Genomic DNA, 27,285 nt, shown 5'->3' with positions numbered 1-27,285 from the left:
CACTTAGGAGGCTGAATGGCCCCCCTATTCAAATATAGATTACAAAGCATAATTTAAAGAGCATACGCATGCCAGTCAGGACATTCAGCATATTGTGTTTCATCCATCACCACAAGCCGCCCTTGTATTTCTGCACAAGTTACCTATTAAGATGCTGTGCCTCATCAGGCTGACATTTCCAAAACCAAGAGCAACCAGAATTAAAAATAAACACATGCACAGCTCAAATAGATTTTTACCAAACCAGGGAGCTTATGGCTGTGGGAAAAGCTGCATCACATGCTAAATTATTCAAGTTGCTTCGCTTTTCCTCGGTTGCTGTTTTAGCACAGTACCCAACAACTGAGTAACAGGGCTCAAATCTCGCCAGGATTAAAAGCTGCTGCAGTAGTCATCAAAATAGCATGAAAATCATGCAGAAAGTACCAATCTATAAGTACACACACACACACACACAAAAAATCAGATTTTAACATCCTAAGTAATATTTAAAAGGGAGCTGGAAAGTGAACAATTACCAACAGTGGCAAGTGATCCGTTCTGAAAGGTTGTACTTGATAGTGATCAATAGCAGAACTCGGTCAGAAAGTGGAAAAAGAACAAATATTTTGTAGAATAATCTGTCGCAGTTCTGCTGCATCTTTCATACAACTGCCAAGACTCATTACGAAATGGTTTTGGAGTGAATTTTTTTTTAAATGCAGTTGCCAGAATTTTAAATAGAACAAAATGCCAGAAACACTTGGTCAGGCAGCATCAGTGCAGTGAGAACTTTTGACTTAAAATATTAACTGTTACTCCTTCCATTGTCGCTTCTGACCAACTGAATGCTTCCAGCATTTTGTGCTTTTACATATTTTTGGTCCATCTTTTTGGTCATTTATTCATCATGTGCAGGTAATAGGTAATTTATGCAGAAATACAAGGGTGGCTTGTGGTGATGGATGAAACACAATATGCTGAATGTCCTGACTGGCATGCGTATGCTCTTTAAATTATGCTTTATAATCTATACAGGTTTCCCCCGTTATCCGCAGGTAAAGCGTTCCTATGAAACCGATTGTAAGCCGAAATGTCATAAAGCGAAGAAGCAATTACCATTAATTTATATGGGAAAATATTTTGAGCGTTCCCAGACCCAAAAAAAACCTACCAAATCATACCAAATAACACATAAAACCTAAAATAACACAAACATTTAGTAAAAGCAGGAATTATATGATAAATACACAGCCTATATAAAGTAGAAAAGTTGTATGTATGGTGTAGTTTCACTTATCAAAATTCGGGAAGACAGCGAGCTAAAATCGATTTGGAGGGGAAAAAATCAGCACGTACACGCCTACGCATGTACATGCATATGTACGTATAAGCCTACGCACGTACATCCATATGCACGTACACGCATGTGCACACAAGGCTTCATGGTCATGGTAGTCTTTCTCAGGGTAAAGACACGTATAAAGCGGGCGTCTTTTTTTCGTAAAAGTGAAAATCCTCTTTGGTTAGCGAAAACAGGTACTAATGTAGGTCTTTCATAACAGCGAGCTATTGTAAAGCGAACGTTTGAAAAACGGGGGCCACCTGTGTTTGAATAGGCTGACCATTCAGCCTCCGAAGTGGCTAGTTGGGGACCTGCATCGTAAATTGCCTTGTTTGTTTCCTAGGTTATTTATTGATTTTTCAGAATCATGAATGAGGTCAATGTTTATTGCCAAGCCAAGTACCCTTAAAGTGGTGATGAGTTGCTGCACTTCTTCTGTTGGGGGTCCTCCTGTAGCATGGTTAGGCAGGGTGTCGCAACTGGTGAAGGGCCAGCAAATATATTTCCATGTCACAATGGTTTGTGATTTAGGAGTTTGCAGATCGTGTTTTCATATGCCTTGCTACCCTCTGTGGTACAGGTTGTGGGATTGAAGCCACTGCCTGTGTATCTCCACCCTGACACCTGCTTCTGTCATCGTAATACAATAAAAAGGACACAATAAGGACACAAAGCTCCCACAAAGAAACATGAGAATGGAATGTTCTAGACATAGTGACTTAAAGACAAACGATGGCTGGAACACCAGCGAACACTCCTCTCTGTACCACAAGATCTTGTGGGGGCAGTCAGCAACCCAGTTCAGAGCTTCATTCAGAAAGCAACACATCTAAGAGTAATGCATTTCCTCTGTTAACAATGAATCAATAAACCAATTTATGGAAATTATTTTTATTGACAAAGTATCCACTATTTTCAAAGGTCACAAAAGATTCCTGTGAACTAACCATGAGATTTGACACATTAAAATCACCAGGCAACGTGCAGTGCTGAAACAGATAAAAGATGTTTGCCAGTATGATGTCATGTCTTACCTCAACTGCTAACCTCAAGAAAAATGCTGCCTTCTTTACAAACAGAAAATGTTACATCATCAAATGATTGTCTATTACACAAGTAATGACACGTGGGATGGAGATACAAAAACTACCAAAAGAGCTGCAAGGCGCTGCTCCCCTTCCCTGAGAGGCAAGTGGAAAGTTAAAGGACTGAAGGAGGAAACTGATAGGAGAGGACAGTACACCATGGGAGAAAAGGGAAGGGGGGACCAGCACCAGAGGGAGGTGATGGGCAGGTAAACAGGAGTAAGAGGGGAGCCAAACTTCATGCCATCAGGTTGGAGGCTACTCAGACAGCATACAGGGTCCTGAGAATGGCCTCACCACGACAGCAGAAAGTACCATGGACTGTGACTCGTCAGAATGGGAACTGGAATTAAAATGGCTGGTCACTGGGAAATCCTGCTTGTAGCACCCGAAGCAAAAGTGCAAAATTCTCAGCAAAATTCACTTTCTAAAGCACTGTACCTCATTAACGCTCTCTTCTTAAAACTTGCATCTTTCACTAAGCGCTAGACCTAATATCAGTGAAAACTAGGTGTGACACAAGATGATAATTCTTGGGTGAAACATCTTGAAACAGGCTGATGTTACAATTGCAAATTTGTTACTACCCTTCAAGCACCAGGCCAGGAACAAGGAGCCACATAACCATCAGTGAGACTACTTCAAATTAGGACTCTAGGAGGACAGAAAAATTGATCGTGCAAAAACAGCACCAATCTCTAATATCTGAAGAATTCTGATGAAAGTCAGCTGTGTTATCTAATAACCTTTGTAACCTTTTTTAAAAAATGCAACAAATGGTCCATTGAAACATGTTGAAAGAATTCCAACAGAATCTTCCCAGGGGCTTTAAGGTAAACAGTGACAATTTTAAAAGAGTCAAGCCTGTGATTGTTCTTTTTTACTGGGTTTGCTTCTATTTCTGCAATAAGCAGCAGAGACTAGGAAATATCCTCACCCCACCATTCTGCTTCAGATAAACTGCATGTACCCCTGAGGGGAAAAAAAGCAGCACAATAAACCAAAATACAAAAGAATCATCAGAAGAAATTCATTTCAGATCTCAAGCAAAGCTTTTCAAATGAATCACCACTAGGGTGAATTGCTTTGGCTTTCTGAAGACTCACATTTTTGTCACAGAATGCAAGGCAGCAAGCCAAAGTTGTTTGGGGTCATTGACTTCATTGTCAGCAGCAGTTTTTAAAGAAAATAAAGTTACACAGTTTGAGCAACTTGTCAGCCTGAAAAATATATTCAAATATTCCAAAAAAAACCCAGCTACAAATCTCATTGCTGCATTTTCAACTGATCACTTCAAGGAAATTTAGTGGCTCACGTCACAGGCAGCATGATTTTTACTAAAACGAGGTGAGATTACACAAGGCCCCGAGTTTGTTAATGAATAATGCAACTGTTTTGACAGTATCCATGTCAAGTAACAGACTCCCTTTATACAGTGCACTTGAGTGCCTTGCGATAAAACATTTCCCTTTTGAAGTGCTTCAGTACTGGAAACCTGGCAGGCAACTGCCCATAACAGATTTCGGCAGATAGAGATTTGAAAAGAAGGTGATTGTCGGGCAATTTTGGCTTTGGCTTAAACAGTAAATGAGAATACAAGGAGAGCATTGAATTAAAGGCTTGGAACAAACTGAATGTGAGAGTCCAATTAAAGGCAAAACTCTCATCTCTTTGCAATTCCAACTATTTAGCTTCTGACCTCTCATAGTTAAACTTCACCAGGTTAACATAGGTAACTACCAATACAATAAGGAGAACACAGAAAGGCAATCAAAAATCCGGAGGTCCGGGGGGGGGGGGGGCAGATTTCTAAAACAGGAGAACAGAGGCTAAACTGGGAGGACAGAATCCATTAAAACTATTACATTTCTGCTCTATATGTAAAATTTCACAATATTATAACCAGGTTTGTAGCTGAAACTCAGTAGACAAATTATCCCAATACTTTAAAATTGTGAAAAATGTAAAAGTCAAAATCATGCACAAATGGATGCATCACAAAGAAGGTACACAAATAACTATGCGTCATTAGGAGTTTGAGACTGGTACATCATCAAAGACTCAAACAAACTTCTACAGATGTATGGTGAAGAGCATACTCACTAGCTGTATCACTGCGGGGTGTGGGGGCTCCAGTGTGCAGGATCAAAAGAGGACGCAGAGTGTTGGACTCACACTGGCACAATCCTCCCCACCATTGAAGACAACTTCAAAAGGCAGTGCCTCAAGGTGAGTAATGTTTCGTCAAGGAACTTGGAAAAATAGAGGGCTATGGGTAACCCTAGGTAATTTCTAAAGTAAGTACATGTTCGGCACAGCATTGTGGGCCGAAGGGCCTGTATTGTGCTGTAGGTTTTCTATGTTTTTTTTCTATGTTTCTATGCTCTCTTATTGATACCATCAGCATGGTTGCACAGGAGTCTGAAGATCCACACTCGACATTTTAGGAACAGCTTCTTCCCCTCCACCATCAGATTTATAAATAGTCCATAAACCCCTTCCTCTTTCACGCTTAATTTTTGTACCTTACAGTAATTTTACTGTACTGCTGTCACAAAACAAATTTCACAACATATGTTAACGATAATACCTGATTCTAAGTCACTTCCCAAGTGAGATTATTTATTAGCTTCAATTTTGCCCCCTTCTTCTTTTCCTCAAAGTGAAAGCATCTATCTCTCAAATTCTTTCACTAACATTACTGTTAAGAGTCTAATTCAGCAGCAGGACCTAATGAAAGTTAAAGACTACTCGGTCACCAAAATTTTCCATACTCTCCTTGTGTACAAGATGATGAGAGGCATTGATTGTGTGGATAGTCAGAGGCTTTTTCCCAGGGCTGAAATGGCTAGCACAAGAGAACACAGTTTTAAGGTGTTTGGAAGTAGGTACAGAGATGTCAGGGGTAAGTTTTTTTACTCAGAGAGTGGTGAGTGCGTGAAATGGGCTACCAGCGACGGCAGTGCAGGCGGATATGAGAGGGTCTTTTAAGAGACTCCTGGACAGGTACGCGGAGCTCAGAAAAATAGAGGGTTATGGGTAACTCTAGGTAATTTCTAAGGTAAGGACATGTTCGGCACCGCTTTGTGGACCGAAGGGCCTGTATCGTGCTGTAGGTTTTCTATGTTTCAAACTCGATATTCATTTCTTCCTCTCAGAACAAGTGCGCACTACATTACATGCTCCCCGCATACTGAGTATCATTCCACCACTCCCAGGTGAAAGGATACACGTATATCTATTTACTCATCTGAAATGTCAATTAGTGCAACGCTATTTCAGCTTGGGGGCAGAGTTCAGGGTTCAATTCCAAAGCCGGCGGCATGCAGATTGTACATCTTCCCTATGATTGTGCAAGTTTAACCTGTGTGCTCCACTTTCTACCCACAGTCCAAAGACATTGTAAATTATCCTGTGATTAGGCTAGGGTTAAATCCGGAGTTGCTGGTGGCACAGCTGGAAGGGCCAGAACAGCCTATTCCATGCTGTTTCTCTAAATGAATGCTAAACATCTTACAGTGAAAGATATAGGGGAAATTGACAACCACTGCATTAAAAGGCAAATTTTCCACCACTGCTCCGTTAGCTACATATATGGCACCTCACCCTGAAAAGATTCACATTATGATATTTGCACTTGAATTAATATCAGGTCAGGAATGAATGTTAGAAGCATATAGTTATTTGTTTTAAAGTAAGCTTCTTTGATCCAGCCATGTCACACAATTACTGCTGCCAAAAGGGAGAAGTTTAAATTTGGGCAATATTCCTGCAGGTAGTAGCTGTTTTTGATGTTTCATTTTAAGAATTCTTCCCCATCTTTAGTCTCTCTGTCCTCCTCTCCCACTTACCCCTAACCATTCCCAACTCTAAAACCTCTACCCATTCTCCACCGGATTTGACCATTTCCCTCCACCATCAAGCCTCAGTTCATTCACGCTCAAAGATGACATCTTATTTGTTGACAGGCTCCTGATTCCTTTGTGCCACATTAACAGAGCTAATAAAGACTGAATTTAAGGTGAAGCGGCAAGGCTCCAATATAGACTAATGGGTGCACACAGTGAGATATCATGTCCCAAAATGCTCCAAGTCAATCAATGCACTGCACAGCTCTTCCTTCACCCTACCATACAGACATGCTTCAGCTGTTTGCCAACCACTCGCAGCTATTCTCCTCCCCCCTCCAAAAGTTCACAAATAACATCTCCTCCTTGCTGATGACCGACAGAGGCACACCTCAAGAACGCAAGCTTAGCCCACTGTTCTACTCTCTCTCCACTCTGAACTGTGGCCACAGCTGACACACCATATACTAGTTCACCGAGGATACAACTTTTGTTGGCAGAAACTCACGTGATGACAAGAAAATGTGAAGGAATGAGATGGATTGGCTAGTTAAGTGGTGTCACAACAACCTTGAACTCAATGTCAGTAAGATGAAGGGCCTGATTGTGGACTTCAGGAAGAAGTCAGGAGTTCACATACTAGTCCTCAACGAGGGATCAGCAGTGGAAAGGGTGGGCAGCTTCAAGCTCCTGGGCATCGACATCTCAGGGGATCTTTCCTGGCCCAACATATTTGGTATAGTTTGACTAGCAAATTTCCACACAAGTACATGGAGGGCTTTCTGACTGGTTGCATCACCACCTGGTAAGGAAGCTCCAATGCACAGGATCCATAAAAAAAAGCTGCAGAGGGCTGCAAACTCAGCCAGCTCCAACATGGACACCAGCATTCCCATCGTTAAGGACATCTTCAAAAGGTGATGGCAGCATCTATCATTAAGGACCTTCACCATCCTGAACATGCCCTCTTCGTATTACTACATCAGGGAGGAGGTACAGGAGCCGGAAGAACCACCTAATATCTTCGGGATAACTTTTTTCCCTCCACCTGCAGATTCCTGAACAGTTCATGTACACTACATTACTATTTTGCTCTCTTTTACCTTATTAATAAATATTTCCTATTGTAACATAGTAATTTTTTATGCATTGCACTGTCCTGTTGTCATACAAAAAAAACAAACTTCATGACAAAAGTAAGAGACAATAAACTGATCCCGAATTCAAACTGTTTCCTTCCAAACAATTCACGGCCAGAAGATGTGGGTTCACAGCTCATTTTGGACATTTGCTGGCACTCATCCACTGTAGTACTGAGGGACTACTTCCCTTTAGGCAGCATAAAATAAAAACATAATTTCCTCTCTTTTCATAAAGAGTCAGAGAGCTGCTCATATAACAGATAATCATCTCTCAATCAATGCCTTTTTAAAAAAATTCAAATGACTTGTTATAAACATTCAAGCAACACACACAAAATGCCAGAGGAATTCAGCAAGCCAGGCAGCATCTATGGAAAACAATACATTCGATGTTTCAGGCCAAGACCCTTCTTCAGGACTGGAGAGAATAAAGATTAGGAGTCTGAGTAAGAAGGTGGGGGAGGGAAGGAAAAAACACAAGGTGATATGCGAAACCAGGAGGGGGAAGGAGTGAAGCACAAGCTGGGGAGTTGATTGTTGATAGCGCTGGAGAAGGGGGATCTGATAGGAGAGGACAGGAGGCCGTGGTAGAAAGAAAAGGGGGAGAAGCATCAGAGGGAGGTGACGGGCAGTTAAGAAGATAAGGTGAGAGAGGGAAATGGGAATGGGGAATGGTGCGGGGGGGGGGGGGAGGGTACATTACCAGAAGTTTGGGAAATCATTGTTCATGCCATCAGGCTGGAGGCTAACCATACAGAATACAAGGTGTTGCCCCTCCAACCTGTGTGTGGCCTCATCACGATGCCATGTACTGACATGTCAGAAAAGGAACGGGCAGTGGAATTAAAATGGATGGCCACTGGAAGATCCCGCTTTTAATGCTGGACAGAGCATAGGTGCTCGGCAAAGCGGTCTCCCAATCTATGTCGGGCCTCACCGATATACAGGAGGCCACACTGGGAGCCACACATACAGTAGATGACCCCAACAGACTCACAAGTGTCACCTCACCTGCAAGCCCTGTACAGTAGTGAGGGAAGAGGTTTAAGGACAGGACAGCACTTGTTTTGCTTGCAAGCAGGTGGGATTTCTTTGGAGACTCTGCAATTTCTGCCATCTCCAAAAGGATCCCACCAGCAAGCACATCTTTCCCTCCAATGTTGTTGTTCCGCTGTTTAAGAAAAGGCTCCAAGCATAAAGTAGGAAATTATAGGCTGATGAATCTGACATCAGTTGTGAGAAAGTTATTGGTAGGTATTACTAGAGACCAGATATACAAGTATTTGGATAGACATGGACTGATTAAGGATAGTCACAATGGCTTTGTACATGGTAGGTCACATCTAATCAATCTCATAGAGTTCTGAGGAAGTTACCAGGAAAGTGGATGAAGGTAAGGCAGAGTATGTTGTCTACATGGACTTTAGTAAGGCATTTGACAAGGTCCCGCATGGGAGGCTGTCCAAGAAGGTTCTGCAGATTTTCTCGTTTGTGATTGTTGTACACACAAACTGGTTGCTATTCTTCTCTTACAGCCTCTGGACTTCAAAAATACATTCCTGACAAAAAAGTGCTCCTTACAATAGATTTTACACCATGTTATTTAATTCTCACTAAACAAGTGTCACTGCTTTTGCAAGGTATATCTCCACACAAAATCTTTTCAAAAATCACCATGTTTTAGCATCCAAGACCTGAATTTTGTGCCTACTGGACCTCCTTTTCTTACAAACAAGGAAACCATTTCACCCAGCAGATATATGTTGACTCTCAGAGCAACTCCATTCCCTCTCTGTAACCTCTCTCACCTCATCCCAGTTCTCCTACCTCCCTCCTCACAACACCTACACCGTGGATACTTTGCAATGTCCAATTAGCTAACAATCCTCTGATCACTGTTCTACTTGTGGTCCAAATCATTTAAATGTTACCTTCTCTAAAAGGACATTTGTTGATTTTAAACCGAAAACAGAATGTACCTGGTGCCAAGTATTTGAATTTTAACCAAGTTGATTGAATTAGCAATAAAGATTGTTGCTGGAAGACAATTTCCTGTTCAGTAATCACCACCAATCAACATTTGTTTGCAAATATTCCAAATTTATCCACTTAAAAAAAATCAAAACTGCAATTGTATTGTCTCTTCACGTACCCACATGTGTCTGAGATTCGAATATCAGCCTGAACACTTTTTCTGAACACATCTTTCCTTCAAATAGTTGGCACGAGATAAAGAAGGCACTGAGCCCAGCACTGCACTGGGAAGGTTAAGCTTTGAAAATACGTGAAGGATATCTGGGGCAAAAGCAGAGGATTGGATTATCTCTTTCAAAGTGCTCCGGTCCAATGGGCCCTATGGCCTCTTAACGAATAGAGTAAGATTTGAACCACAATCTTCTCCCATGAAGAAATCCCCCCCCCCCAAAAAAAAACATACGATAAACGTACTAGCGATTAACAAGAGTATCTGGCACGGAGTTGGTTCTGCACTGAAATTCACGTAAGACGACGAATTAAGTAACCTAGCGCCAAGAACGTTGTAAAGTTAAGCCATCGTGCAATTTATACAAGATTAACAGGAGCGTCACGGATAAAGGAAGAAAATGTAAGACGAGGCACATTCACCCCGTAGGAGCGGGAGCGCAAGCCCTACCGGGACGTGAGCATCCAGCACGCCCCGGCTGCTTCCTGTAACAGCGGGGGAGCCACGGATTGCAAACTGCTCCAAAAATACGGGAGCTGAAGGCTGCTAAACTCGAGCTGGCGTTACTGCGCGAGTTTCAACGGAGAAAGAAACAGAGACTTCAAAATAAAGGATTAGCAGAAACACTTTATGCAGCCAATACTTGCCTGACCCTGGAATCTCACAGCCATTTTGCAGATCTACAGGTTAGAACAACACAACCTCGTTTCACAAAAAGAGGCAGCATTCCCCACCCCCCCAAGAACCAGGAAGGAGACACCTGGTTCTCCTCCCAGTACCTGGGTCTGGAGCTCTTACACTTACTCTTTTAAAATAACCTGTAATGTTGGTAGCACTTTAAAAAAGGTATTTAATTTTTCTTTTATAACTTTACTGAACATGTCATTTAATTTCACAAGTATTTCACTGCCAGTGGGAATTCTCATCTCCCCTGTTACCACACCCCTTCCTTTCTCCCAGTCTTCATTTGAAAATGAGAGTAAAAAGATAGATTAACACTTCTTAAGGGCCTTTGCCGTTCCTTTCTAAAGAGATCCCAACGCACTTTACAGTCCATTTCTAACTCTGTTACAATATTGGAAATGTAGCAGCCAATTCCACCCAGCCAACACCAGATAATCTGATCTAATGCTGTTATGGGGTAATACTGGCCCCACAACTTTGAGGGAAAATTGCCCTGCTCTTAAAGTGTCATGAGCACTTAAATCCACAGAAGGGTGGGTTTTAACAGCTCTGAACTTGCAGCGCAGCACAAGGGAAAATTCTACTGTAACTCCAGGACTCCGAAGAGAGGGTTGAACCTATAATCTGGATTTTTAAAGGAGTGTTTACAGGGAAGTCCACAAACAGGCCATGCCTGGCTTCCAATATCCAGCCTTAGAAAATAAACACTGGTGTTGCCCTAATTTATCAAATATCTCTGACTACTGAAGTCATGCTAATGTTACATATTGGAGAAACATGACAAGAGAAAATATTGACTTCGATATTCTCGAACATTCTTGAAAAAAAATCTTTGGCCGAGTTTCACATCTCGGCAACATACACAAAATGCTGGAGGAATTCAACAGTCTAGGCAGCGTCGATGGTAAAGAGTAAACAGTCGATGTTTCAGGCAGAGAATTCTTCTTCAGCATTAGGGATGGGCCTGACCTTGTTATCCCAGGAAGTTCCATGAGTTCAATCACACCTGTCCTTCGTGCAGAAGCTTCTACAAAACAAGTCAATCAGGCTGTGATCCGCATTGCAGGTGACAGACACAACAGGATCAGGAAATGGTGCATGTGGTCTAATGTTTTCAAGGAGTCATTTATCGGCATCTCACAACAGATTTCAAATGGCAACATATGCTTGGCTGCTGGTGATATGGCTTCCCTACAAGACTCTTCATGCATGGCTAGAGTCCGTCCTCAACATCGTCCAGGTGCAAGTAAGGTAGTCATCCTCCTCCTCCTGGAGCACATACTCAGGATGCACAGTCCAGAATAGATGCTAAAGTTCAGCCCAGGCTGCAGAACCACCCACAGCTTTGTGCTCCACAGAGTCTTCCATGGAACACACACAGAGATAAACACAGGCAGCTGCTGGAAGGCCATCAACTCAATGGAAACCTTTCTGATATTCCCCAAATGCACTAGTCAACCAATACAAGGACCTGTCTGAATCAGAATGCCTCAGGGTGGCACACTCCAAGGTGCAGAATGCCATACTGAGGAATGACAGAAGCCCGGTGCAGCCACTGTGTATCTAGAGAAAGGGTCTGTCTTCCTGTCACTGCACAAGACAAATTACATAGGAGCAGAATTAGACCATTGAGTCTGCTCTGCCATTCATCGTGGCTGATTTATTACCCCCCTCAACCCCATTCTCTTGTCTTCTCGGCATAAACATCACCGAGGATCTCACATGGACTGTACACACTGGTTGTGTGGTGAAAAAGGCACAACGGCACCTCTTTCATCACAGACAGTTGAAGTTTGGTATGGGTCCCCAAATCCTAAGAACTTTCTGTCGGGGCACAATTGAGAACATACTGACCGGCTGAATCACTGCTGGTATGGGAACTGTACTTTCCTCAATTGTAGGACTCTGCAGAGAGTGGTGCAGACAGCCCAGTGCGTCTGTAGTTCTGAATTTCCCATGATTCAGGACATTCACAAAGACAGGTGTGTAAAAAGGGCCCAAAGGATCATTGGGGACCCAAGTCACCCCAACCACAAACTGCTCAGCTGCTACCATCTGGGAAACGGTACCGCAGCATAAAAGCCAGGACCAACAGGCTCCAGGACAGCTTCTCCCACCAGGCCATCAGACCGAATAGTTCATGCTGACACAACTGTATTTCTATATGATATTGACTATCCTGTTGTACGTAATATTTATTATAAATTACTATAAATTGCACATTGCACATTTAGACGGAGACATAACAAAGATTTTTACTCCTCATGTATATGAAGGATAGGAGTAATAAAGTCAATTCAATTTAATTCCAAACTTTAATATCCTGACTAACCAAGAAACTATCAACTTCCACTTTAAATATTCTCAATGACTTGGCCTCCATAAGCAATATGTGGCAATGAATTCCACAGATTCACTACCCTCTGGCTAAAGAAATTCTTCCTCACCTCTGTTCTAAAGAAATGTCACTCCAAGCCTGAGGCTGAACCCTCTGGGCCTAGACTCACCCACTGTAAGGAACATCCTCTACACATCCGCTCTATACGAGTCTTGCAATATTCGATAGGATATGAGATCCCCCATCGTTCTTCTAAATTCCAGTGAATGCAGGCCCAAACCCACCAAATGCTCCTCATACGTTAACCCTTTCGTTCCCAGAATAATTTTTGTGAACCCACCATCTGGGAAATGGTACCGCAGCATAAAAGCCAGGACCAACAGGCTCCAGGACAACTTCTTCCACCAGGCCATCAGACTGAATAATTCATGCTGAGGACCCACCTCTGGGTCCTCTCCAATGTTAGCACATCTTTTCTTAGATAGGAGGCCCAAAACTGCTCACAGTACTCCTAACTGCAGTCTGACCAATGTGTTACAAAGCCTCAGCATTACATTCTTGCTTTTATATTCTAGTCCTCCCAAAATAAATGCTAAAATTGCATTTGCCTTCCTTACCACCAACTGAATCTGCAAATTAACCTTTAGGGAATCCTGCACAAGGACTTCCAAGTCCCTTGGCACCTCAGAATTTTGAATCATTTCTGTTCAGAAAATAGTCTACACATCTATTCCTTCTATCAAAGTGTATGACCATATGCTATATTCCAACTTCCTCAACACCACTTGCCTCTCTGCCTATCTTTGTATCGTCTGCAAACTCGGCCATAAAGTCATCAATTCTGGCATGTCATTGTCACATAACATGAAAAGAATCGGTCCCAACAAAGACACGTGCAGAATACCACTAGTCACCATCAGCCAACCAGAAAAAGCCCCCTTTCCTCTCACACTTTCCCTCCTGCCAGACAGCCAATCTTCTGTCCCTGCTACTTATCTTCTTGTAATACTGTGGGCTCTGGTCTTGCTAAGCAGCCTCTTGTGTGGCACCTTGTCAAAGGCCTTCTGAAAATTCAAGTTGACAACATCCACCGACTCCTTTGTCTATCCTGCCTGTTATTTCCTCAAATAATTCCAATAGGTTTCTCAGGCAAATTTTCACCTTAAGGAAACTGTGTTGAATTTGGCCTATTCTGTCATGTGCCTCCAAGTATCCCAAAACCTCATACTTAATAATTGATTCCAACAACTTCCCAACCATTGAATCCAGGCTAACTGGCTTATAATTTCCTTTCTTCTGCCCCCCTCCCTTCTTAAAGAGTGGAGTGACACTTGCAAATTTCCAGTCCTCCAGAACCATTCCAGAATCTAAAGATTCTTGAAAGATCTTACTTAATGTCTACACAATCTCTTCAACTACCTCTTTCAGAATCCTGGGGTGTAGTCCATCTGATCCAGGTGACTTACCCAACTTCAGACCTTTCAGCTTCCCAAGCACCTTCTCCTTGGTAATAGAAATAACACTCACTTCTACAACCCCCCCCCCCCCACACTCCCAAACTTTTGGCGTACTGCTAGTGTCTTCCACAGTGAAGACTGACACAAAATACTTAAGTTCATGCACTATTTCTTGGCCCCTCAATACTACCTCTCCAGCATCATTTTCCTGCGGTCAAATATCCACTCTCACCTCTCTTTTATCTTTAATCACAACACCTAATTCAGAATTGCCTTTCCATTAGTGGGCTCAATCACAAGCTACTCCAAAAAGCCACCTTTTAGGCATTCTACAAATCCCTAGCACTAACCCAATTTTTCCAATCTACTTAAATATTGAAATCCCCCATGACTATCTTAACATTACCCCTTTTACATGCCTTTTCTGCCTCCACTTGTAACTTGTTTCCGACATCCTGACTACTATTTGGAAGCCTGTATACAACTCCCATCAGGGTCTTTTTACCCTTGCACTATCTTAACAATACCCTCAAGCGGTAGTATTCTAAAAGCAGGGTGATGCAAACATGGCTGACAAGGGAAGTCAAAGCCAACATAAAAGCCAAGGAGAGGGCATATAATAGAGCAAAAGTTAATGGGAAGTGAGAGAATTGGGAAGTGTTAAAAAACAGAAGGTAACAAAAATGTCATAAAGAGGAAGCAAATGGAATACAAAAGTAAGCTAGCCAATAACGTTAAAGTGGATACCAAAAGTTTCTCCAGAGATATAAAGAGTAAAAGAGAGGCAAGAGTAGATATCGGACCACTGGAAAATAATGCTGGAGAGGTAGTAATGGGGTGAAGGAAGTAGGAGATGCACTGAATAAGCATTTTGTATCAGTCTTCACTGTGTAAGATACTAACAGTATGCTGGAAGTTTGAGAGGCAGAAGTGAGTGAAGCTGCCATTTAGTAATGAAGGAGTACTTTGGAAATTGAAAGGTCTGAAGGTAGATAAATCATCTGAACCAGATGGTCTACACCCTAGGGTTCTGAAAGAAGTGGCTGAGATTGTGGAGGTATTATTAATTATCTTTCAAGAATCAACAGATTCTGGAGGACTAGAAAATTACAAATGTAACTCCACTCTTCAATAAGGGAGAGAAGCAGAAGAAAAGAAATTATAGACCAGTTAGTCTGACCTCAGTTGTTGGGAAGATTATGGAGCCAATTGATAAGGATGGGCTTTAGGGTACTCGGAGGCACGAAATAAAATAGGCTGAAGTCAGTATGGTTTCCTTAAGGGAAAATCTTGCCTGACAAATCTATTGGAATTCTTTTGAAGAAATAACAAGCAGAATAGACAAAGGAAAATTGGTGGATGTTGTGTATTTGGACTTTCAGAAGGCTTTTGACAAGGTGCCACATACAAGGCTGATTGACAAGAGTCCATGGTATTACAGAAAAGATGCCAGCATGGATAGAGCCAATTGGCAGAAGCAAAGAGTGGGAATAAAGATAGCAGCTTCTGGTTTACTGCCAATGTCTAGTGGTGTTCCACAGGGGTCTCTGTTGGGACCACTTCTTTATTTGTTATATGTCAATGATTTGGATGACTAAATTGATGGCTTTGAGCCCAAGTTTGCAGAAGATAGGTGGAGGAGCAGGTAGTGCTAAGGAAGCAAAGAGGCTGCGGAAGGACATGAACAGTTTAGGTGAATGGACTAAAAAGTGTCAGATGGATTACAGTGTCAGGAATTGTATGGTCATGTATATTGGTAGAAGAAATAAAAGCATAGTCTATTTTTTTTAAATGGACAGAAAATTCCCTAAAGGTTAATTTGCAGATTGAGTCAGTGGTGAGGAAGGCAAATGCAATATTAGCATTCGTTTCAAAAGAGCTAGAATATAAATCAAGGATCTAACGTTGAGTCTTTATAAGGCACTGATGACACCTCACTTGCAGTATTGAGAGCAGTTTTAGGCCCCTTATCTATGAAAGGATGGGCTGACAGAGAGGTTTCAAAGGAGGTTCATGAAAATGATTCTGGGAGTGAAAGGCTGATCATATGAGGAGAGTTTGAAGGCTCTGGGTCTGTATTCAATGTAATTCAGAAGACTATATGGGGGGGGGGGGATCCAATTGAAACCTATTGAATGTTGAAAGGCCTCGACAGAGTGAATGTGGAGAGGATGTTTCCCATGGTGGAGGAGTTTAAGACCAGAGGGCACAGCCTCAGAATTGAGGAACATCCATTTAGAACAAAGATGAGGTGTAATTTCTTTAGCCAGAGAGTTGTGAATCTGTGGAATTCATTGCCACCGGCAGCTGTGAAGGCCAGATCATTGGGTATACTTAAGGCAGAGGTTGAAAATTTTTGATTAGTCAGGGCATGGAGAGTTACAGGGAGTAGGCAGGAGACAGGGGCTGAGAAGGAAATGGATTAGCCATGAGGCAATGGCGAAACAGATTTGACGGGCTAAATGGCCTGGTTCTGCTCCTATATCTTATGGTCTTGTATGAACTGCCCCATCCTCAGCCCTATCATTCCAGTGCATAACGCCCCACTAAATTATCTTAAATTCTCCCCTGCAGCTCTAGCAAACTTGCCCACAAGGATATTGGACCCCTCGGGTTCAGGGGTAACCCATCCTTTTTGCACGGGTCATACTTTCCCCAGAAGAGATTCCAACTGTCCAGAAATCTGAAACCCAGCCCCCTGCACCAATTCCTCAGTCATGCATTCATCTGCAAGATCATTCTATTCTTACTGTCTCTGGCACGTGGCACAGGCAGCAATCCAGAGATTACCACCCTGGAGGGCCTGCTTTTTAGCTTTCTGCCTAACCCCTTCTTCAGGACCTTCGCCTTTCCCTACCTATGATGCTGGTATCAATATGTATCACTTCTTCTGGCTGCTCACCAGCCCGCTTTAGAATGCTGTGGACCCAATTAGAGACATTCCTGACCCTGGCACCTGGGAGGCAAAATTCCATCTGAGTGTCTTTATCACATCCACAAAACCTCCTGTCTGCCCCCTAACTATGGAATCCCCTATTGCTATTGCACACCTTCTCCCAGCTTCCCTTCTGAGCCACAGAGCCAGACTCAGTGTCATACGCCTGCCCGCTGTGTCTTCTCCCTGGTAGGTAATCCTCCCAAACAGTATCCAAAGTTGTATACTGATTATTGAGGGAATAGCCACAGGGGTACACTGCACTGGCAGAGTACTGAGTGCCACGGGCAGCAAACAGGAAACATCCTACTCTGATGCCTTTCAAATCACTGCCAGCGACTTCAGTCAGGCTTGTTTGAAGAAATCTCTGCCCAATTATTATCAACACATCAGCTGCAGCACAGGGATGCCATCATCTTGCCCACCCTTATACTCCACCTAGGAATGCCTACCATTTCATGCTGATCCTCTTCCTACCAGCATACAGGGAGAGGCTAAAGAGCAAGACTCCAGAGGTAAGGACATCAGTGAGGTGGTCGCAGGAGGCAGAGGAGCGGCAACAGGGTTGCTTCAGGTGGGTTGACTGACCCATGTTCAAGGACTCAGAGGATCTGAATGAATGAATATGCAGTGGTTGTCACAGATTTTACAGAAACAACCATAAACAAGTGTATCCCCACAAGATAATTTAGTCTTCCCCAATCAGGAGTGCTGATGAACCATGAGATGCACAATCTGCAGAGGGTCAGGTTAGTGGTGTTCTGGTCTGGTGACCGCAGGAAAGCCATCTCACATGCGTACTGCCAGCTCTGGAACAAACCTGAGTCACTGAAGGATACACAGCAGCCGTGGCAGGGTTAAATGCCATCAACTCCTACAAAGTGAAACCAGCTGACGACATAGGTGATAACAAGGTTTCGCTCCCAGATGAGCTCAATGCCTTTTATGCTTGCTTTGTCCTTCAAAATATGGAGGCACCTTCAAAACCTCAGCTCCCAATGACCCTGTGATTTCAGTCTCTGAGGCCAATGACAAAGCATCCTTCAGGAGGTGAACCCACGGCAAAGCCCAAATACTAAAGACCTCTGCAGATCAACTGGCTGGAGTGTTCACTGATATCTATAACCTCTTGCTTCGGTGTCTGAGTTGCCCACCTGCTTTAAGCATGGTTCTTTTATACTGGTGCCAAAGAATGATAACTTGTCTCAATAACTATTGTCCAGTAGCCCTTGCATCCACTGTGATAAAGTGCTTTCAGAGATTGGTGATGAAACATATCAACTGCTGCCTGAGAAGCAACTTGGATCTACTCCAATTTGCCTACTGGCACAGCAGGATCACAGCAGATACCATTTCATTAGCTCTTCACTCAGTGTTGGAACATCTCGGCAGCAAAGACATATACATCAGGATGCTCTTTATCAATTATAGCATTCCATACTATCATCCCCTCGAAACTAATCAATAAGCTTCAAGACCTTGGCCTCAATACCTCCTTGTGCAACTAGATCCTCAAAGTCCTCACTTGCAGACCCCAGTAGGTTTGGATTGGCAACAACAACATCTCCTCCACAATCAACACCAGCACAGGTGCACACAGGGCTGTGTGCTTAGCTCCCTGCTCTACTCACTTATTCTTATGACTGTGAGGCTAAGCACAGCTCCAATGCCATATTTAAGTTTGCTGACAACACCAGTGTCGTTGGCCAAATCAAACATGGTGATGAATCAGCATACAGGAAGGAAACTGAAAATCTGGCAGGGTGGTGGCACAACAACAACCTCTCACTCAATGTTAGCATGAGCAAGGAGCTGATTATTGACTACAGGAGGAGGAAATCTGAAGTCCATGAGTCAGTCCTCAGAGGTGTAGACGGGCGACAACTTTAAAGTCTTTGGTGTTGTCACTTCAGAGGATCTCCACCATTCAAGTCATGTTCTCCTCTTGTTGCTGCCAACAGGGAGGTGCTACAGGAGCCTTAAAACCCACACCACCAGTTTCAGGAATAATTATTATCCTTCAACCAGAAGGGACAACCATTTACCCCAACACAGATATGCTCCACAACTCAAGGGTACACTTTCAACGACTCTTCATCTCATGTTCTCAATATTTATTCCTACTTATTACTTTTTTTCTTTTTATACATTTGCACAGTTTGTCACCTTTTGCACATTGGTTGTTAATCCACCCTGTTGGGAGTGATCTTTTATTGATTCTATTGTGTTTCTTTTATTTACTGTACAAGAAAATGAATCACAAGGTTGTGTATGGTGACATAAATGTACTTAAGATAATACATTTACTTTGAACTAAGGTATTCATTAAAAAGTGTATATGAAGCAATTTTCAAAGCGGAGTAGAACATATTCCAATATTAAAAATTTTAATCCAATCAAATGGCTATGACAAGGATTTTTAAAAATCCTGATTTCAAAGAATAGACTCATTCACTGACATGCAAAGAATAATTTGTGTTCTTGGCAACTGATGCATCATACATGGGTTATTATATTGTACAATTAATAATGGCACACTCACTGTTCTCTGTACTAAATTTTCAAAGCATTCTCTACAAAATCTGTTAGAAAGCTATGGCAAGGTCAGTTATGAAAGAATAAGGCAATGCTCCATCACAAGGTCAAATAAGGATTCACAAGAAACATCATTGTTTGGAAGGAAGAATGGTGAAATTCAGTGCAGCAATTTGCACTGAAGCAGCATTTTCTTTTAAGTGCTATATATTTATACATTATGCTTGGAGCCATAGACTTCAAGCTCTATTATAAAACAGGAGCTGATGGCAGGACCACGAATGCTGTAGCCAATTGGAGATGTTCAACCCACCAGAATTTGAACAATTCCAGAGAAGAGAAGGTGCAATAATTTACAAGGACTAGGGGGAAAACAAAGCAACAATAAGACCAGAAATCTATGTAGTTGTCAAGTGAGAGTTGGCTAAACAAGCAGAATGAATTAAGATATCATCAGTAAAGCTTTGATCAAATTCAGAGAGCAGCTTGAATATAGGAAATTGGATAGGAAATCAGTAGTAAACAGTACAATTATGAAGGGAGCCCAGAAAAGAAACCGGAGAGGATTCATACACAGAATCTTTGAAGGTATCAAGGCCAGTTGAACAGACAGAAGACTACAAGCTGGATAATCAGTATTTAAAAGAAAGTAGCAAACAATATCACTTGGCTTGTGCTGGAATGGTGAAAAAAACTCTGCATAGAATTTCAAAATTAGCATGCTCCACTCATATTAAGTGTCCAAACAAACTTTCTAAAAGTCTTGTTGAAAGGTCTCAGCCCTAAATGTTAACTGTTTATTAATTTCCATTTGCTGCCTGACCTGATGAGTTCTTACAGCATTTCGTGTGCGTTGACCTGAATCATCAGCATCTTTGGAATCTCCTAATTAAATTTGGTGCCTTTACATTGCTAATGCCATTGTTTTCACCACATACAGATTTTTATACCGCAGAATGCTGATTTCTAATTGAGAGCTCAGTTTCCCAGAGTAATGTAAATATACAGAACAATCAAAATATATAGTATTTAGATTGATCTAGTTGCTTATGCTCCAATCAGGCCTCCTCCCCGATACTATCAATATTTCATAGTTATAGACCATAGAAAAAGGCCCTTCTGCCGTCACATAAGACATAGGCCATTCAGCCCATTGAGTCTGCTCCATCATTCCATCATGGCTGATCCTGGATCCCACTCAACCCCATACACCTGCCTTCTCGCCATAACCTTTGATGCCCTGACCAATCAGGAAACTATCAACTTATGCCTTAAATATACCCATGGACTTGGTCTCCACCGCAGTCTGTGACAGAGCATTCCACACTCATTTCCACTAACCCCACTTGCCTGTATTGCCACCTTTACTTCTATCTCCTCCTTGTGTTATTCATCCAGCATTACCTTAAATATACCCTTTTCTCCAAGAATAAATCCCACATTCCAATTCATTTTGCCCCAAGTCACTAATAAACTCCACAGGGAATGCCTTACATTTATGACCCCCAATTTTATTCTTTCTCCAAACTGGAGTTACTTAGTATGTTACTTACAGGTAAAACTCAAGGAAAAATGCATCTTGTACAAGTGAATCTGTCCTCCAGCTAAGTACAGATTGATACTATTACAAAGTGTTCCATTAAAACTCTGGCAAAGTATAAACCTGTCTAATCCCAATAAACCAACCGTATTTTCAATTTATAGTGCCTTCAGTTTACTACAGTCGATTCTGGTTAACTGGGCCACATCAGGACCAGTACATTTTGGCCCAATTAAGTGGTCACCCTAATCAGCTGAAGATACATTTAAGTATTTCAAAGGTTTATAAAAGATGAACTACCATTTAACTAACTGTTTAGGCATTTAAATAAAATACAGAACAAATTTATAAACACTACTACAGTACTATAAATCGGCGCATTAGTTCCTAATAGTTATCGACGGAGAAGTTCATCTGCTGTGTACTTTCAATTGACTGTAAATGAACAAAATCAGCTCAGCACCTTAATCCAGATAATGGATATCCTTCATACAATGTTCACATGATTACATCCTCTAAATCATTTTTATTGTAACATTCAAGACGGTTGCCAATAGCTTCATAATTCCTAACTTCTTGAAGTAGAGAAATCATTTCATTTTGACTCTCGGCTGTTTCTGGCATCTCTGATCCTGAATGCTTGGAACCGCAGTGAGCAAAACAGTTTTGAATTGTCTAAATGCATATTTGTCACCGACTATCAGTGACAAACATGACTGCTTTTTCAACACAAACACACGCAACTGACATTATTTAAAAGCTGATTGCTCTAAGCACCACCATGTCGTGTCTAAGAGCCATGCAAATGCATGCGACTGATGCTAGATTGAAACTGTTCAGCAAGTCACCTGCCCCAACTGAGTGGAATATTGCCCCAAATAAACAAAGGGAATCCCCGCTATTTTCTCTATTTACTTTTTGCTCTTTAAGAATTATGCCAAATAAACGGCACAATTAACTGATGGCCCAGTAAATGTACATAATTTTCATACCGAAATCAGCTTGCAGTAGAGGCTGAACGAAAGTTTTGTTAACCCACTGCTTGTTCTTCCTCTGTTTTTCCGTCACTTTCATCAGTAGCATGGCAGCGGCTGCTTTATGAAAACTTTCTGGCAAATCTTTACCAGGTTTTCCCAGCGTTAATGAGGACAAAATGTCATGATATTAAAGGAATAACTAACCTGCCAATCATCTTCCCTTTCATTTCCAATACACGAACTAGAGCTTCATTTTAGCTGACTGCATTAAACAAAGCAGGAGGCACAAGATAATGACTTAGCTTTGGCTCAGTGGCTCACTCTCACAAATTGGAGTTAAACAGATGTGGGTTCTAATCTTTTTGAAGACCCTAGAATAAAAGATTTACACTGATTCAGTACTGAAGATGATGTAATTAATTAACATCTTTGTTTTTTTAATAACTGCAATTAATTACATCTTCATTTTTTAATAATTGCAGCTCCAGAGAAATTTCCTGATGATCAAATAAGCTGCATGTGAAAATGTTGGCCCTGCCAGTCAATATAGCCTGTCCTAGACAACTGAGCTCCTGGCAATCCAGACTCTCAATCCCCAATGAAAACCACAGAATTTCTTGGCAGAGATGAAACAGTGGAAACTTCCTGATGACATACTACGGATAGAACAAACTTTTTAAAGCTAAATAGGCAACAACATTGTTTTAGACCACAACTCAGTTCTACAGCTTTCCTTTGAACTTCTTTTCCAAGATTCCAATTTCACCCAGATGTGAAAGCCATTACCACTTGTGTATCCCAAGGACCAACCACAAAGGCCTGGATTGTATATTTCAAATTATATAGATTGTTTCTGCAAATATACCACATTGGTTTAAGTTATAGCTTCATAGTATTAGTTGTGAAGGTTTAAAGTTATAGATCTCTTCTAATATATATTTATCTTATCTCAAGTTCTTGTAACGTTCATGCATTGAGATGTCAACTTAGTGGGCTCTTGTCTTGGATAGAGAGAATGGGGTTCAAATCCCAATCCAGAGTTCCACTTCTGTGCTTTCCAGCAATTGTAAATATCTAGGTTAACTGAAGAACTTCAAGATAAACTATAATTTTTACAGCTAGTAATAACCAGGCAGTGGGCTTGATACAGGTAAATTAGCTTCTCAATTCCTATACATCTTCAAAAAAATACCGCATTGGCTACGGGGTACCAAGATGTCATGAGCCACTAAAATGATGAGACAGAAATAAAAACTCTGTCTCTTCATATGTACACACTTTTCATAAAAGCTATTCAATTACCTTGGGGGGGGGGGGAGGGGAAATCAGTGCTGCTGCCAGCTAATTTAATTTGGCCCAACTATGGTAGATTCACCCAAGCAACTAAAAGAAAAATGCCTTAGCACATGATTAGCATTAGAAGGCACTCCCAGTGCATAACTTTTGGAGACAAATTCAAATTCACCACTCCAAGGGGAGCTGGAAAAGTAACAGAAATAAATAAATTGCAGAGTTATGGGGACTGGGATGAGATAGACTGTTCCTGCATAGAGCTGGTACAGTTTCATTAAGATGGATAGCAGCCTCCTCTGTTGAAATCACAGGGAGAATATGATAACACACGAGTGGGTCTAGAAGGTAATCATGATGGTCAGAACTGGAGAAGTTTAGTCAGGTTTAACTAGAATAGGATGAAGGGTGATTTAATTAAGATTCATAAAGTCATGAAAGACCCAAATAGAGTTGATCAAATTAAACAAATTAACTAATTTGTTTAACATAGAGAGACAGATTTAAGGTAACTAACAGGATGTTAGAGGAGAACTGAGGATGTTCTCTTCCCTCCAACTCACAAAAGGGGCAAAGGTGATCTGGCAACTTTATTGCCTGAAAAGGGTGGTAGAGGAAAAGGTTTTAAATAAACTCTATCGGCAAAAACATGGAAGGCCACAGAGTAAATCTTGCATATTAGTGCTGATCTAGTTTCTTTAGAGCTAGTACAGGCTGAGAATCTCTTATCCGAAATGCTTGGGGCCAGAAGTGTTTCAGAAAAAATCCAAAATCTGATTTTAGAATATATAATGAGAAAGCTTGGCATCGCCATCATTTCTAACTCTGAATTTATGTGCTATCGATAAGCAGTCTTTGTCTTACACTTGTTCATCATACACATGCACTTAACAGTGAAAGTGATTACATATCATTAATATGATGAAAATATAATGTGTGCACGGTAACGATAACAGCGTTGAGAGAATACCTGAACCAGCTGTTAAACAAAAAGCTATTGGCAGGCTTTCAGTCTCCACTTACGATGCCACGTTTTGATTAAAAGGTTACAGTACACTATTTGTATTTTGCTTTTCTCAGGTTTTATGTAAGGCAAAAAAAAATCAGCATTGTAGAGTTGTTCTGGTACTAAACTTTCGTGATCAGCAGGTGCCTTTGCTTAAATTTCTGCAACCAGCCTGCTATATATTCAGAATTACCTTAAATTTTCAGTTCATTGCAACAGACCTTTGCTTGTTTCATGTTCAGCACAGAGTTAAGCAGCATATCTTCTCTACAACACTGCCGATACACAACTTGAGATCTTCATTTTTCACTTTATGCAATGTTCTTCTATTCTTCATTAACTTCTGTTCATCACATACACCAGGTCACTCCTCAGAACTGTCTGTGGTGCACAGAGACCTGCCTGTGCATTGCCTGGGAATCTTTCCAGCGTCTTGTGAAATTTTCCATTTGTGACGTCACATCAGCGCTCAAAAATAATTCGGATTTTGCAGGTTTTCGGATTTTGGAATTTCAGATCAGGGGTGCTCAACCTGCATTAGGCCAGATAATAGATAATTACACCGGATGATATATGTAGGATACAGGTATAGATTTATGTTGACAACACTGAGAAGTGGCCTCCTTCTGTGTAGGAAGTTTCTTTCTCTACAAACAGCAAATCCAGAAATTTTGGCAACATTGTACAGAAAGCAACACATGACTAGATGTGGAAAACTCTAGTTGATCTAGAACTCAAGATAAGAGAGGAAAACAAGTCACTGCACAGGCATGCAGCCTTTTTAAAAATAATAACTACCCAAGAATGAGAGAAGATTGTACAATTAATGTACAAAATGTTCCAAAAGTAGAACACTGAACAGTACAGACACTTCACCCTACAATGTTGTGCCGACCTTTTAACCTACTCCATGATCGATCTAACCTGTCCCTCCCACATAGCCCTCAATTTTTCTTTCATCCATGTGCCTATCTAAGGGTCTCAAATGTCCCTAATATACTGCAGCTACCTCTGCCACCAACCCCGACAGTGCACTTAAGGAACTTCCAACTGTAAAATAATTTATCTTTCACATCCTCCCTGAACTTCTTTCTACCTCCCCCCCCCCCCCCCCCCCACCCACTCAGCTTAAAAGAATGTTCCCTGGTATCACCCATTGTCACACTGGGGAAAAAAGGTTCTGGTTGTCCACTCTATCTATACCTCTCAAAATATTAGAAATATTAGGCAGCTCTATCGGTCAAGTTACCTCTCATCCCCCTTCACTCCAAAGAGAAAAACCTTAGCTCACTCAACCTTTCCTCATAGACATGTACTCTAATCCAGGTAGCATCGTGGTAAATCCCCTCCGCACCCCCTCCAAAACTTCCACATCCTTCCTACAAATGAGGCAACCGGAAATTAATACAATACTCTAACCAGAGTTTTCTAGAGCTGCAACAGTACCACTCGCTCCTGAACTCAATCCCCGATTAATGAAGGCCAACATGCTGTGCACCACCTTAATCACCCTATCACCTAGCAGCTTTGAGGGATCAATGTTCTTGGACCTTAAGATTTCTCCATATCCCCATACTGCTAAGAATTCTACCATTAAATTTTAACTCTGTCTTCAAGCTCTCTTCCAAAGTATCACTTCACACATTTCTGGACTGAACTCCATTTGCCCAGCTCTGCATCCCGTCTATATCCCATGGTAACCTATGACAAACCCCTTCCTATACTGTGCATGACACCAACCTTCATGACATCTGCAAACTTACAAACAAATCCTTCCACTTCCCCATTCCTGTCATATTATAAAAATCACAGGGTAGAGGTTCCAGAACAACACTGGTCATGAACCTCGAGGCAGAATACACTCCATCTGCTACTCAGCCCTCAGCCTTCTGTGAGCCAGCCAATTCCAAGTCCACAATGCCTGGTTTCTGTGCATTCCATGCCTCATGATTTTCCTGGATGAGCCATCCACAGGGAAACATTGTCAAAAGTCTTACTAAAATGCCCGTGTCCTATCTTCAACTGTTTTGTCACTTCCTCAAAAACTTCAATCAGGCTTGTGAGGCATGACTTACTCCTTACAAAGCCTTGCCAGGTATTCCTATTAAGGCTGTGTTTCTCCAAATGCTCATACATCCTGTCCCCAAGAATCCTCTCCATTAGTTTGCCTACCACTGACATAAGCATCACTAATCTACAATTCCCAGGGTTAACTCCATTACCTTTCTTGAACAAAGGAACAAGATTTGCTATCGTCCGATCTTCTAGTACTATCCCTGAGGCTAGAGAAGATACAAAGACTATTATCAACAACCCAGCAATCTTTTCTTTCACTTCCCATAGCAACCTGAATTATATCCCATCAGGCCCTGGGGATTTGCCAATCCCAATACAACACTATCTCTTTCTTAATCTCACCTTGGACACTAGCTTGTTTGCTGACAGTAAAAATGATCAAAATCAAGAAATGAAGCAAATCAAAAAGAATCATGCAGTTTGAGTACTGCTGACTATGAAACTCCTCGGATTATTGTAAAAATCTCTCTGGGATAGGCAATAAAAGCCACCCCAAGTTCAAAGTAGAAAGCTTCAACAGTGTTCCATAACATGAGGATGTGTTTTTGAACATGACTGAAATAAACAGCAAGAAGCACTGTAGCTTTACTTCCCAAAAGTAAGGCAAAATGTACCGACAACTGGCATTTATACATCATCTTTAGTTCAAAACTCAACAGATATTTCACACAAAATTTGATACCTAACAACATATCATTAGTGGAACTGAACAAAAGCTGTGTCAAAGAGAAAGTTTTGAAGGAGAATCCTATAAGTTGGGAAAAGTATAGGTAGAATAGTTCAGCAAAAGAATTACAGAATACAGGGCCTTGATAACTTAAGGAACTGCTGCCAAATGTGGAGTG

At 41.5% G+C, this 27,285-nt stretch overlaps 1 protein-coding gene across 4 annotated transcripts in view; it reads right to left on the bottom strand.

Annotated features, from left to right (window-relative positions):
* Positions 1-27,285, bottom strand: part of tjp2a (tight junction protein 2a (zona occludens 2)) — a 142,017-nt gene that overhangs the window by 82,157 nt on the left and 32,575 nt on the right. Inside the window, exon 3 of one of the 4 annotated variants that reach the window (XM_073048502.1) lies at positions 24,558-24,896. The exons of 2 other annotated variants lie outside the window; for them this stretch is intronic. Coding sequence is in view for 1 of the 2 variants with exons in the window: in XM_073048499.1 (XP_072904600.1) it covers positions 10,250-10,273 (24 nt within the window). In the remaining variant the exon portion in view is untranslated. Of the gene's footprint in view, positions 1-10,249; positions 10,325-24,557; positions 24,897-27,285 lie in introns of those variants that run through there. One more of the 4 variants, XM_073048499.1, reaches the window with a different exon arrangement.

The sequence above is a fragment of the Hemitrygon akajei genome, chromosome 6 (genome assembly GCF_048418815.1).
Source record: "Hemitrygon akajei chromosome 6, sHemAka1.3, whole genome shotgun sequence".
Taxonomy (NCBI): Eukaryota; Metazoa; Chordata; class Chondrichthyes; order Myliobatiformes; family Dasyatidae; genus Hemitrygon; species Hemitrygon akajei.
This window is presented reverse-complemented; position numbering and strand designations above follow the sequence as displayed.